At 38.4% G+C, this 13,800-nt stretch overlaps 2 protein-coding genes, 1 long non-coding RNA gene and 1 other non-coding gene across 7 annotated transcripts in view; 2 read left to right on the forward strand and 2 right to left on the reverse strand.

Annotated features, from left to right (window-relative positions):
• Nucleotides 1–2,870, forward strand: part of ZBTB1 (zinc finger and BTB domain containing 1) — a 24,904-nt gene extending 22,034 nt beyond the window's left edge. The window contains exon 3 of the mRNA XM_081509873.1: nt 1,056–2,870. Within this exon, the coding sequence (XP_081365999.1) occupies nt 1,056–1,092 (37 nt within the window). The 3' untranslated portion in view covers nt 1,093–2,870. The remainder of the gene's footprint in view (nt 1–1,055) is intronic.
• Nucleotides 1–7,476, reverse strand: part of LOC145513471 (uncharacterized) — a 24,339-nt gene extending 16,863 nt beyond the window's left edge. The window contains exons 1-6 of one of the 4 annotated variants that reach the window (XR_014059412.1): nt 7,041–7,476; nt 5,886–5,979; nt 4,612–4,702; nt 3,251–3,357; nt 1,157–1,318; nt 203–393 (exon numbers count right to left, since the gene is read on the reverse strand). This is a non-coding gene — a long non-coding RNA (uncharacterized LOC145513471). Of the gene's footprint in view, nt 1–202; nt 394–679; nt 2,437–3,250; nt 3,358–3,876; nt 4,113–4,611; nt 4,703–5,885; nt 5,980–6,751; nt 6,897–7,040 lie in introns of those variants that run through there. The other 3 variants (XR_014059413.1, XR_014059414.1, XR_014059415.1) reach the window with 3 other exon arrangements.
• Nucleotides 3,317–3,385, reverse strand: LOC145516022 (small nucleolar RNA SNORD2). Its single transcript, XR_014061204.1, has one exon. It is a non-coding gene; the product is annotated as a small nucleolar RNA SNORD2 (small nucleolar RNA).
• Nucleotides 7,477–7,920: 444 nt separating the features above from the next.
• HSPA2 (heat shock protein family A (Hsp70) member 2) lies at nt 7,921–10,763 on the forward strand. The gene is made up of 2 exons (XM_081509874.1): nt 7,921–9,957; nt 10,547–10,763. The coding sequence occupies exon 1, from the start codon at nt 8,035–8,037 to the stop codon at nt 9,943–9,945; it is 1,911 nt and encodes a 636-aa protein (XP_081366000.1). The 5' UTR covers nt 7,921–8,034; the 3' UTR covers nt 9,946–9,957; nt 10,547–10,763.
• Nucleotides 10,764–13,800: the final 3,037 nt, after the last annotated feature.

A 13,800-nucleotide genomic window follows, 5' to 3' on the forward strand; every position in this document is an offset into this window, starting at 1 on the left:
CTGGCAAGAAAAAGATTGTATGAAAATTATAATTTAGTACTTGCCTCTGAATTAAATGTATCAATGTACTAATCACTGTAATAAGTAAAAAATCACAGGAAACTCTAGGGCTGAAGGATGACAAAAATGTAAAAAACATGACTTCATGAGTCAGGAATAGTAATAATTTTATGTGGGAACATTTGAATAACTTTGTACTTACCTATTTGAGAAAAGAATTGGTAGACATTTCATGAAATCCCAGTTAAGCTTTATTTTGAAAGTTACTTTGTTGTTTTTATTCTACTTAAACCAATTGCTTATACCAGAATCAGCAGAGCTCATTTTTAGATGACAGAAATATAAACATCTTGATTATGAAAGTCATTGTTTCTTTCAAATGCTTATGTGTTCCTTGATGTGGAAAAAATAAAGAGAATTTCTTTTATTACAAAATTAGGGCAAATCATTGCTGCAAAAAATAAAATTCTACCCAGAATCATTGGGGCAGGTTAGGAGTGCTATGAACTTAGGAATTTGAAGGAACACTCCCTCTTTTTGTGTGTGGGTGTACTTTATTTCCATTTGCAGAGTGTAAAACAATATTTGAAGAGAACAATGTTAGCCTTGATGGCTGAAGGCACTCATAAAAAGAACATGAACTTGTATGTTTCATTCAGAGATTTGCTATTAACAAGTACATTGTAAAATTATTTTATTTGAAGGAAAATACTTTTTAACTGCTTCCTTCCTCTCTACTTTACCTGACTGTCCTCCTCTTTGTTTCATATTTATGAGTCCTACTCATTCTATGTTAGCCCTTGTAAGAAAAAGTTGCCCCAATAGCTGAAAAAATTATATTGGTGAAAAGAATACCTTATATTTAAAGGGTACAGTGAATTACATTGGGGAAGAAATTAAGTTTTAGGATCTGTGCTTTTGTTCCCATTTTTTGTTCAATTAACAGTGTGCTGGCCTGGTGCCAAAAGTCATGACCTAAGATTTATGTTGTATCTTGTAGAGCAGTCAACTTGTAATATTATTTTTCTTGAGTTTTGTCTTTTTCTGTGTGGCAGTGGTCAAATAGGGCCTTCTAAACCTCTGGAGAAGTGAGATCTGAATTTGGAGAGGACATGGGGAAGAATCAATCATCAACAGATAATCTTTAAGTCCAGACCCAGGAATATCAGATCTGAAGTGACACCATCTTTTCGAGGTTTCCTCATCAACCCCAAAAGTTCCAGTTGCAAGGAAGGATCCAAGAAAATTCAGTAAAGATCACTTCACTTTGTTGTGACAAAATCAATTCACAGTGACTCTCCTATTATTTGTGAAAAATCTGCTAAAGAAAACAACATCAGTGATTAAAACTACACTGAAATGAAACTTTATATGCTAATTATCTTCAAGAGTCCCTCCTAAAATAAAGGGCTTGTTAGGCTACTAGAAATACATTATAAAGTAAGAAAATCACATATCTGTGTAAACACATATAATTCTAAACCTAAATGCAACTACAGTTTATATATTATGAAATGTAGTTAGTTTCAAAAATTACATCCCAAATCTGTAGTTTAGGTTATAAATAAAAAGATGTGGGTACAAAGAAGAAAATGTGTAAGACCAATATTTTAACAAGATAATCTAGTTATTGCTTACTGTAATGTGACATTTGCCTTTTTTTTTCACTGTATATACCAGTCACAAATCTTGATTATTAATATTAATGAGGCTCCCTTTTAAGTCTGTTAGTTTAAGAAAAAACAGAAGTGGTACTACTTCCACAGTGGCATATATTCACAGATCACAGACAACCAAGAAGAATGTATCAAGTCACATTTTCTTCTCAACTTAGCAATGTAACCTAATAGGCAGACTAAGCTTCTGTTAAACATTTATTCTTGGTATTAATATATAATACCATGCTTCTCAGTTTTCAAATTTCAAGACAAAATTCAACTAAGTATTGAATGAAACAACTTAACATGTTTAAAAAAGCTTTCATGGGAAAATGAAATGTTTGATGATATTTTAACCTGAAGATAGATATACATACATTTCTCAACCATATGAATCTTACAGCCATATTATTTGCATATTGTGAATATATTTGTAGTTTTGGTTAACTGTGTAGTCAACATCATCATCATTATTGTTTCATCTGCAATATCTAGATGTATATATTCAGAAATGGTTATTTTGTTTTTATGCCAATGCCTTCAAATGTTTCAATAGAGAGTTTCACAAAGAGATCTAACCTAAGAGTATATTTAAGAGCAGATGGAGAATTTAAGTCATTCAACATCTCTAGATATAAAGCAGGATAACAACATGAATATTCTAATAATTAGACTAACAAAAAATCAGAAAAAGTAATTAAAATGTGATACTGGGTACAGGGGTGAGAAGGGAGATGAGAAATCCACTACAGACTTCAAATTCATATGAATTCATCTGCTTTAAGAGAAATAGAACAAATAAACTTAGAGAAGTGTTATAATCTAAAAAACAAAAACTATAGCCAGTTTCTTCTAGAAATATGAACAAGCATATAGAACTGCAGACTTCTAACAAGTAAATAGGAAACAGTAAAGATAAAAGAATACTATCAATAATTCGAAGTGCCAGATCAATATAGTAGAAACTCAACAATTTTTGATTACTGGTGGAATTAGATTTATAAGAAAAATATGACTTAAATTTTGACTGTACTAAACTACAAATGTAATAAATTATAATAATTATAAATGATAATAAATGCATTCTATAATGTGATTACTTTCTGTATATTAGTATAAAATGGAGTATTGGTTACATAGAGAATTTTTGTTACATTTTTTAATCCACGCTTTATCTAATAAAATTTCCTCCTCTATGTTCAGAATTTAAAATGTCTTTATATTACTTTTTTTCTACTGTACTTTTCTAACCTGGCTCTTTTTAAAAAATTATTTGGCTGAAAAGTTATCTGTTCCTTTCATTCTATAATACTAGAATAATAAAGTGTCTGATATAGCTAATTATGGTATTCCTCAGCACCTTAAGAAGTGCACAAAGAATTAACTGAAATTCTTATTTCCAAATCCTGGTTTCTTTCAATACAGCATGACTAGAAAAGTACTATCTCATGGCAAACAGATGGTAACAAACTAGGTTTCCTCACAATATAAAAATAGGTAATTATCTATAAAAATTCACTGACATAGTATTTAGTTCTTTTAGAGGGTTAATCTATTTCTCAAAATAACAATTTATTCAGAGAAATAGCTACCTTATCAATGTAGTTCATTTTGTTAAATTTCCATTTGAGAGTTTAAAAAATTGTTTTTCTTTTTTCATGTGATCAGCAATGAATTTTCTCTTCATTTCAGGTAAGTTCTGAAAGATAAATGCCATAATTTCACAGAAGTTAATAAGTATTAGCAATGATAGCATATTGAATCTGATTCTCCATATATAAGACAACAGCTTCACTTCTTTTGTGAAAGTTGCTCAGTCGAGTCTGACTGTGCGACCGGATGGATTACACATTCGCCTGCAATGCAGAACACTTGGGTTCGACCCCTGGGTTGGGAAGATCGCCTGGAGAAGGTAAAGGCTATCCACTCCAGTATGCTGACCTAGATAGAGAATTCTATGGACTGTATAGTCCATGGGGTCGCAAGGAGCCGGACACAACTGAGCTACTTTTACCTCTTTTAAATTATTTCATTGTCTTCGAGGTTAGCACTCTACAAAACTGAAGAAGGTACAATTTGTCTGCTATTACACAGATTTACTTTTCTAGAAAAGTCTCTCTTCCAGGTTTGGGACCCTTAGCCTTCCATACAAGGCAAGGTAGTGTCCTACTCCAATTATTGTGTATGTACAATTCAAACACAACTTTTAAAGACTGAGTTTTTCAAGATTCAAAGAAACAGATGTGAAATTTTAATAACAGGTGATTGGAGAAATGTTTTTGGACCAGGTACATCCAAAGAATTATAAAATGGCAGTATTCATAAAGATCTTAAATATAATAAGTTGAACTCCAGTTTGCTGATAGGTTCTCAAATTATCGGCTGCTACTGACTCCACCTCTCTCTTCAGGGCAACATTACCTCTTCAGTCCACAACGTTTATGAAGGTTGTGCCTGGGTAGGGAATGAGAGGGTTTCAGAATATCGGTAAATTTCTTTACTAGTTATTCTGGAAAAAATGTATTCTTGCTCAGGTAATCTCCTTAGGGTAGGCCTTACTACCACAAGCAAACAGTTTTAGACCTCATCTTATTTATCTTTGTATCTCTAGGTACAAGTATTTTCAGATGTGAATTTGTTTCAATTTTTGGTCTCTGCAGTATTATTTAGTACAGAAATGTAAGAGTCAAGCAAAGAATCTTCCTCTTATACAGGGAAAAAGTAACGTTATTATTTCCAGTTTTTAATATGTCTCAGGTCACTTTTAATAAACACTGAGCAATTGAATTACAACTGTGTTCCAGGTACTCTTCTGGGTTTGGGGAGTTCATCAGAGAAAATTTGACACACATTAAAGTTTTTGTTTTATCCAGACTGTGTAAAATCTCAGTCTTTGGATTTTAAAAATATTCTGAAACACCCTAGTATTTATAATCTGCCAAACAGATCTCACCTGTTGAAAATCAGTAGTAATTTTTATGTAAATAGTAAGATTAGTGAATTGTATTTCAGTTGAATGCTGATAGCCAAGCTTTAAAAATCATCTGTAAAAAAGAAAATTTAGAAAAATTACTGTAATCCTACCCTCTAGAGATAACCAATTTTGATGCAATTCTCATATATATGATTATCCTACATATAGGATAAGATGATACAAAACTGTTGTATCTAATTTTTGCACTTAATTATACCAAGAACATTTTCCTGTGCCATTAAAAATCCTGTAAACAATTTTTAATTCATGACTATAGGTCAAATAATTATTTCTTATTGTCAGATACTTAAGCCATTTCCCCTTTATCACTGTTATCATAAATAATATACTTGCATGCTCCATTATTTCCTTAAGATAAATCCCACAGAGTAATGCTAAATGAAGGGTACGGTCATATTTAAGGTAAAGAAAAAATATTGTCACATAGTCCTTCAGAAAGACTGTACTAATTTATACTGCTAGGGCTTTACCCGTTTTGCCGCACCATTACTCATGTTGATGAATATCATTTTCATCTTGAGTTTGCTAATTTGATCATTTTTAATGTGCCACAAGTTTAAGGAATTATGAGCCACAATCATAAAATAGAAAAAAAATTTTTAATACAAATGAGGAAAAATATTTAAAAAATCCAAGAAAGGTCAGTATATGATAATATTCCAGAACTGCAAAAATTTATTTCATATCAAATAAAAATGCAAACACTGTGTCTTTTTGGGACAAGCTTAGGATGCCATTTAAAGTATGAAACTTATGAAACATCAATTTACTGAGTTAAAAGTTAGAGCAGAAAAAATACATACAGCTGATGAAAATACAAAGTTGCTACTGTGGTTTCTGAAAGCTGTATTAAGGATGAATGTGGTAGTTAGATGGTAAGATGTTAATAACTGCAGAGAGATAGTACATAGTTACTATACAAAAGAACCTCTCCCTTCTGAAGCTCTAATTTTGGTTTTTGTGTGTAAGAATTGGCATGTCTGCTTTTTCACAGTCTTGCTTTGTTTGAGGTAAGTGTGTGAGGACTGAATACAACAGATCTGAAGAGTCAGTGTTTCTCACACAGTTCTCTTCTGCTTTCAGTTGTAGTTGGGCCTTATCTCTAAATCACATATCATTAGTTCTATAAAGACTATGTATTGCTCTCCAGCCCACTAATTCCCTGAACTCCCTTTTTTAACTGCACAAAAGACAAGAATTTCTAAGAATAAAATCAAGAAATCTGTACTTACCATTTAAGGCAACTTCAATAGAAATTTTTGGTTTGATCCTTGTATTCCTAATTTTTAAAAAAAGTTTTCCTCGTTCAAATTTTTTCCTTAACTTCTTTAATGGAAAAAGAGATGGGAATTGTGAAATGAGATGAACAAATTAATAGCAAATGTACTTTTAAAAATTGGAAATTACATACACAACTAGATAAAAGAAACAAATATCCATTGGTTAACTTTATAGGATTCTGTCAACGTTATTTTTTTAATTATAGATAACTTTTGTTTCTCCCAAAAACTTTTCTCAAAGAACTTGGATATGAACCATACATTAACTTCCTTCAAATTTCTCTCTGCGTCCCCATAGCCTCAGGGAAAAGATCATGGCATACCCCATCCACCTGAAGAGACTATTTCTTGTTTGTATCCCTCCTCATGTACTGACACCAACGTTCAACTACTGTAGTTGCTCCCAGCACACACTGCTCTCATCTTTGCCCATGCTACAACCCATGCAAAGAATGATAAAGGTCACAGGCTGGCTCAGGCATGTCACCTCTTACAGGAAGCCCTCGGGAACATTAGTTTCCCCGTCTGGATGTGCTCCCTCCTTTGTGTTCCCCATAGCACTTCTCTTGAGCTATTTCTAGCTCTTTATTGAGCTGTCAACCTCATAAAGACACACTATTGCACTCGTCGTCTTACTCTCACATTCTGGGACTTGTTAAAGCTGAATGAATGTCTCCAACTTCCTCACAAAAGGTGAAGTGTTATCGCTGTTTTGTTACTGTCTTCCTTCCGGAGCCCATTTATAGGAGCCTGCTTCTATCACAAATCCCATATTCCTCTTAAACACGACAGAATGAATTGCGCTACTTTCTATCTACCTCCTCTGAGAGTTCTCACTCAGCTGAATTTACGATCGCCTGGGTTAAGCGAATCGTGAGAGGCGTGAGATCGGGTTATTTTATACTTCAACGTGTGGCGTTTCACTACAGACTTCCCGGAGAACTCAAAGCGGCGGATAAAGCACTTGAAACAGAAAATAACAAAAACAGTGGCGAGAGAACAGGGAGATGAAACTAGGAAGCTTCAAGTGGTAAGACTTGCAGGGGAAGCGGAAAGTGAGGTCAAGAAAGGGGACGAGTTACAACCACGCCCATGCCTCCCTCCTACTTTGTAGGCCGCCGCGCGCAGGGAAAAATGGTCAGCCTCTCCGGTAGCTCTCCCGGTCTCCTGCGGCCCCCGCCCGCAAGATATCCAGAGCTCACACCAAGACGCTGCGAAGCACGCAAAATTAAATTACAGGAGGCCGACGGCCCGTCCTAGAAACTTCATCCTCATTTCCCTGTCCTCCACCCCACCTAGCTCCTCCTCCGGGGGCCGTAGCCACCCTCAAGCCACGCCAAACCAACGCCCACAAGCGAGCAGAAGAAAAAAGCCAGCTCTGGAAGAAAAAAGCCCGCTGTGGCCCTAGTTCTTTGGTGCCACCAACTCAGAATGAATTGCCCCGCCCCAGCGAGCCAGGTTGGCCGAGACACTAGTTCGACATTTCAGGATTTAAGAACCGAAGGAAACGTCTAGGGGGTTCCCTTCTCCCGGCACTGCTTCCGCGACTCCTCCCAGCGCCACGCCCCAATCCTTTCCTCCCCGCCCTACTTGGGAGTCCACGCTACTCATTGGCCGCATGCTGTGCCAATCCAACGGAAGTCGACGAATCCCGCCTCAGGGAAGGTGAAGAACGAGAAAAAGCGCGTACACCTGGCCTGAGGCGCGAGCCTAACGCTCCCAAGCTGCAGGCCGCTCTGGGGCCTCGGAGACTGCGGGCCGCCTTCGACACGTGGGAAGGGTCTCATTTGCATAACGGCCGCCCCTCGCGTCCTAGCGTGGCCCGGAGTCCCGCCCCTCATCCATCTGGAAGTCTGTTGGGCCTCAGGCGGGTCACTCCGATCCCGGCAAGCCTGTGGCGGGCGGTCCCGAGAGCGGATTGGCTCTGAGAGTTTCCAAAGGGCGGCGGGGAGGCGGCTATAAGAGTGGGGAGCCGAGCGAGGGGAGTGAGAGACGCTGGTTGCGTTCGCGGAGTCTGGTGCTAGGCGACCGTTAGTTGAGGCCGCAGATTTTCTGCCCCAGGTGTTCTCGTCTAACGTCGCTTGCCTGTCTTTCAGTTAGGATGTCTGCCCGCGGCCCGGCTATTGGCATCGACCTGGGCACCACCTACTCGTGCGTGGGGGTCTTCCAACATGGCAAGGTGGAGATCATCGCCAACGACCAGGGCAACCGTACCACCCCCAGCTACGTGGCCTTCACCGACACCGAGCGCCTCATCGGCGATGCCGCCAAGAACCAGGTGGCCATGAACCCCACCAACACCATCTTCGACGCCAAGAGGCTGATCGGTCGGAAGTTCGAGGACGCCACAGTGCAGTCGGACATGAAGCACTGGCCGTTCCGGGTGGTCAGCGAGGGAGGGAAGCCCAAAGTGCAGGTGGAGTACAAAGGAGAGATCAAGACCTTCTTCCCCGAGGAGATCTCTTCCATGGTCCTCACTAAAATGAAGGAGATCGCCGAAGCCTACCTGGGGGGCAAGGTGCAGAGCGCGGTCATCACCGTCCCGGCCTATTTCAATGACTCGCAGCGCCAGGCCACCAAGGACGCGGGCACCATTACGGGCCTCAACGTGCTGCGCATCATCAACGAGCCCACCGCGGCAGCCATTGCCTACGGCCTGGACAAGAAGGGCTGCGCGGGCGGCGAGAAGAACGTGCTCATCTTCGACCTGGGCGGCGGCACCTTCGACGTGTCCATCCTGACCATCGAGGACGGCATCTTCGAGGTGAAGTCCACGGCTGGCGACACTCATCTGGGCGGGGAGGACTTCGATAACCGCATGGTGAGCCACCTGGCGGAGGAGTTCAAACGCAAGCACAAGAAGGACATTGCACCCAACAAGCGCGCGGTGCGGCGACTCCGCACCGCCTGCGAGCGCGCCAAGCGCACCCTGAGCTCGTCCACGCAGGCCAGCATCGAGATCGACTCGCTCTACGAGGGCGTGGATTTCTACACGTCCATCACCCGCGCCCGCTTCGAGGAGCTCAACGCCGACCTTTTCCGCGGAACCCTGGAGCCGGTGGAGAAGGCTCTGCGCGATGCCAAGCTGGACAAGGGCCAGATCCAGGAGATCGTGCTGGTGGGCGGCTCCACTCGCATCCCCAAGATACAGAAGCTGCTGCAGGATTTCTTCAATGGCAAGGAGCTGAACAAGAGCATCAACCCCGACGAAGCGGTGGCCTACGGAGCCGCGGTGCAGGCGGCCATTCTCATCGGGGACAAGTCAGAGAACGTACAGGACCTGCTGCTACTCGACGTGACACCGTTGTCCCTGGGCATCGAGACGGCTGGCGGCGTCATGACTCCGCTCATCAAAAGGAACACCACGATCCCCACCAAGCAGACGCAGACCTTCACCACCTACTCAGACAACCAGAGCAGCGTGTTGGTGCAGGTGTACGAGGGCGAACGGGCCATGACCAAGGACAATAACCTGTTGGGCAAGTTCGACCTGACCGGGATCCCCCCAGCGCCCCGCGGGGTCCCCCAGATCGAGGTCACCTTCGACATCGACGCCAATGGCATCCTCAACGTTACCGCCGCCGACAAGAGCACCGGTAAAGAAAACAAAATCACCATTACCAACGACAAGGGTCGCCTGAGCAAGGACGACATTGACCGGATGGTGCAGGAGGCGGAGCGGTACAAGTCGGAAGACGAGGCCAATCGCGACCGAGTAGCCGCCAAAAACGCTGTGGAGTCCTATACCTACAACATCAAGCAGACGGTGGAAGACGAGAAACTGAGGGGCAAGATTAGCGATCAGGACAAAAACAAGATTCTCGACAAGTGTCAGGAGGTGATCAACTGGCTCGACCGGAACCAGATGGCGGAAAAAGATGAGTATGAACACAAGCAGAAAGAGCTCGAAAGAGTGTGCAACCCCATCATCAGCAAACTATACCAAGGCGGCCCTGGCGGCGGCAGCGGTTCAGGAGCATCCGGGGGACCGACCATCGAGGAAGTGGACTAAACCTGCACTCAAGTCAGCGTAAAAACCTCTTTTCCTTTCTATTTTTTTTTTTTCCTTTTGTTTCTGTTTCTTCTTTGAAATGTCCTTGTGCCAAATACGAGATCTATTATTGGAAGTGTTTAACCGGTGTATGCATATGAAAGGAAAGGTACAACTTAGTTTAATGATAAAAATTAGTTCTAAAGTTTGATTTTTAGAAACATTATTTGAGGTATCTCTTTAATGCATTTTGCTTGTTTGCTGACTTGAACGTTTTTTGGTTAGCTTAGTTTGTGCCTGGAGATCTGAGATGGGAAACCTGAAGTTTTCACACAGGTTCTGTAGAAGTTCGGTAACAATAAAATACATAGAAGCTTGAATTGTTTATTTGTATGTACTCCTTTAAGAGGAAAGCGAACATTGCAGTAATGTTAAGGAAAGGCATACTTTTTGCAAACGCATAAATACAGATTTAAAAGTAAAAAGCTGAAATTGATCTAAAAATTACTGTCTTGGAGTTTTCAATTTTGTCTTCTTCCTGTTTTACCCATGTGGGTCTTTAACTAAGTAAGGTATTAGTATAAGGTGAAATTTGTCTAACTCAATCTTATCTAATTCTCAGATGAGTTTCCTGCTTTGAATTACCAGCAACTTAAGGGGAGAAGATCTGGGTAAACTTCACCCTCCTTTTAATACAGAAACCAGAGTTGGCATAAATGTTCAAGTGAAAATCCACCTGAATATTCCAGCAAAATACAAGCTGTATTCCAGGGTTAAGTACAAAAAGATTCTTTCTGTAAACAAAAGGAATTCTGAAAATAGCCTAACATAATATGAAACAAGTTTGCTTTCTGCTGCATACAGGTGTCTGAAACAAGATCCAACAGACAAAGGTTAAAGCCACTTAATATTGAGTCCAAATTCAGTCAAAGTTTTGTTAACTTTTTCTAGTAAAACAGTTCAAATTCTGGGCATATGGCAAATTCAAGAAGAATATGTTTTCAGCACTTAAATTACTTGGATGGTAAAGGAAGATAATAGTTTTTTTGTTGTTGTTCTGATTTGACGATCATAGTGCTTTTTCAATACCTGCCTTAAATCACTAGAATATATTTCTTTTTTTAAAAGGATAAACTGCAAGATAGTCCTGTATTTTGTCAATAAGCAACTTGTTCATTTTCCAATATTTCTAATTTGAGATTGTTACAGATAGAAATATAACCTGTTGAAATCCACTATCCTGGGCTTAAGCTTTAAAAATCCACATCTTTGGAAGAAGTGGGTTCATGTTTATATTTTAGTGGACTGACTCATCTGCTTTGTACTGATTTATTCTCTTTAAGGAGAATTTGGGAGTAATTCGGTAAAGCTGATTGGAAAATGCATAGTTAATCTAATGTTTTCACCATACAGACAATTTAATATCTCCTTCCAAGTGATGTAGATTTACTTCATGTTGTGCGTAAGATAACAATGACATATAGAAGCTAATTTTAAACTTAGTAGTGGACTCTTCCATATCATGCAGAGAGAGGAATTTTTGAAATATGAAAACTAGAAAACAAAATAGCCTAAAAATATTGAGCTTTGGTCACAGCCCTCTCACATAAGAGCTGACTCTTTGTACATACAGTTTTTTTCTTTTAACAAGTCTTATTTGGGTTGGGGGAGGAAGATAAAAAGGCAGTTGTAAAATTGCTGCAAAATAACATTTTTTTTTAAAGGTAGTTGTTCCTTACACTCTGAAAGGTGAACATAACGAGTTTTTCAGTGCTGTTGCCAGAGTGGAGTTTTCACTCCACTTAATGCAAAGAAACATTAAGGATATTTCATTGACTGTAGATAGCATCACATAACTATTTGACAAGTTACCTTGGTATTAAGAGAGTCAGGTAATTAGTAGCCTTAGAGTGACGTTTCACCTGAGTTTTTACCAAGATAATACTCATTCTATTAACCTTTTGTTAGTTCTTTATTGAGTGTTTATCCCTTGCTCTAACTTCAAAATATACAAAGTATAATGGGGTCTTTCTTTAAGCGCAGTTTGGTATTAGTTTGACTCATTTTAGACCTCATTTTAGAAGAGATTAGTTTCTAAAGGATCAGAAAAATGCCAATGGTAATCTCTTTGATCCTATAGCCTGACCTCTGGTAACTTGCTGTAACACTAACATCAATCTATGTAGATACTTCATTTTCTGTTATTTTGAAAAGTAATTTGTACTCTTGAGTGCTTTTAATTTTGTCTTCTCAAATTTACCTAGATATAAATATTGCTTAAGATAAAAAGCCACTAAAGTAGCTATTCATGTTTCCAGGGTCAGTTGAAGTTGGTAACTCAATAACTCATGGGAACCCTTTAGCAGATGTTAGATCAGCCATAGTCAAATGACAATGGAAAAAGTACTTGAGTTCAGGATGAGGCTAAATTACAGTTTAAGGAATAATTAACATCACTTGCCCTTGAAAGTAATGCTATGCTAAGGACTAGTGGTCATGACTACAGCTAATGAAATATGTATAGAATGCTTAGGGATTGAAAAAGTACATTTCTCAGAACGGGGAATTAATTTCTTCTTTCTTGAATGTCTGATTAACATAATTGTCCCTGTTTTGAGGCAATGAACCTAGACACCTGTCAAAATTGTTTAGAGTATTTCAGTTGTATGAAATTTCAAAACAAGATTACTTTAAAATTTTTATCATATTAATTTATATGTATAATGGAAGTTAATGCACCTGACTTGTGCATTAGGAGACACTAGTGCTCTTTACATCTTTAAATTTAGCATGCATATTAAAATACATAATATATTCTGTATGTCAAGGAGAAATAAAAATATTTTACATATAATCTTAAACATGAATATAATCTGACTATCTAGATGAAATCAAAAGATCTCTCTTATGAAGATTAAATACTGGGCTCATTATAAGGTATTTCAATTGGATGTAGTTTATAAAAGTTGTGAGGCATATTTCTCTTGCTTTTGAACACTGGAACTGAAGTTTTAAAGAATCTCAAATCCATATGATCACAAGACAATTGCTAAAGGAATATATATATATATATAAAGAACAGCAGTAATATTCAATTGCTTCTGTATATTTAATGTAAGAGACAACTGTTTTGAAGGACTATCCTTAAGCATTAAAATTAGATATAAAATTTAAATCCTTCAAGAAAAATTAAGGATCTTTAGAAGAAGAGCTCAGTATTTATTCTTGATACAGCTTTTGGGATGGAGATATTTTAGGAGATATGTATTTCTTAAATTTAATAGTGTGCCTCTTAATGTTAAAATGTTTTTCCCTTAAACAAATGAAAAAGTCAGACTCTTTTCCTCCATCCCTTTAAGTACAGATTAGGATGTTTGAATTGAAGATTGGAGAAATAAGCACCAGAAGTGGAGTTGCTAGTTCAAATACTGGCATTGCTGTTTTCTTATATATTAGTTTTAAAAGTAGAATTAGAACATTTTGAAAATCTGTCCACTATGATTTTTTCATAGTATAAAATATGCATAATATCCAGTTAATATCTTGGGCCTAAAATTTGAGACAGTCAACTTAGTTTTATGTCATATGCTCTTAGTTCTGTGATCTTGAGAACTTAATTAGGCAGAAAAAAAAATCTTTCTCTTACAGGACGTTTGAAATTATTAAATATTTAGACATTACCTTTCCCCTATTTCATTGTATCATGACTTTTTTTTTAAGAGAAAATTATATTTCCATATTAGGTTGTGAGTTTCTAATGTCATTAAAAAAAAACTAGTGGAAAATCTAATAGATGAGTGGGTCACTTTAAAAATAATGATTTAGAGTCATAAAAAACAATTTTTACTCCCTCTTTCGTTAGGGTCTAGTGACACA

The sequence above is a fragment of the Giraffa tippelskirchi genome, chromosome 7, assembly GCF_054371585.1.
Source record: "Giraffa tippelskirchi isolate mGirTip1 chromosome 7, T2T-mGirTip1v1.2.pri, whole genome shotgun sequence".
NCBI lineage: Eukaryota > Metazoa > Chordata > Mammalia > Artiodactyla > Giraffidae > Giraffa > Giraffa tippelskirchi.

Coding starts and splice junctions, on each gene's coding strand:
- HSPA2 (XM_081509874.1), top strand. CDS start 8,035: ATGTCTGCCCGCGGCCCGGCTATTGGCATCGACCTGGGCACCACCTAC.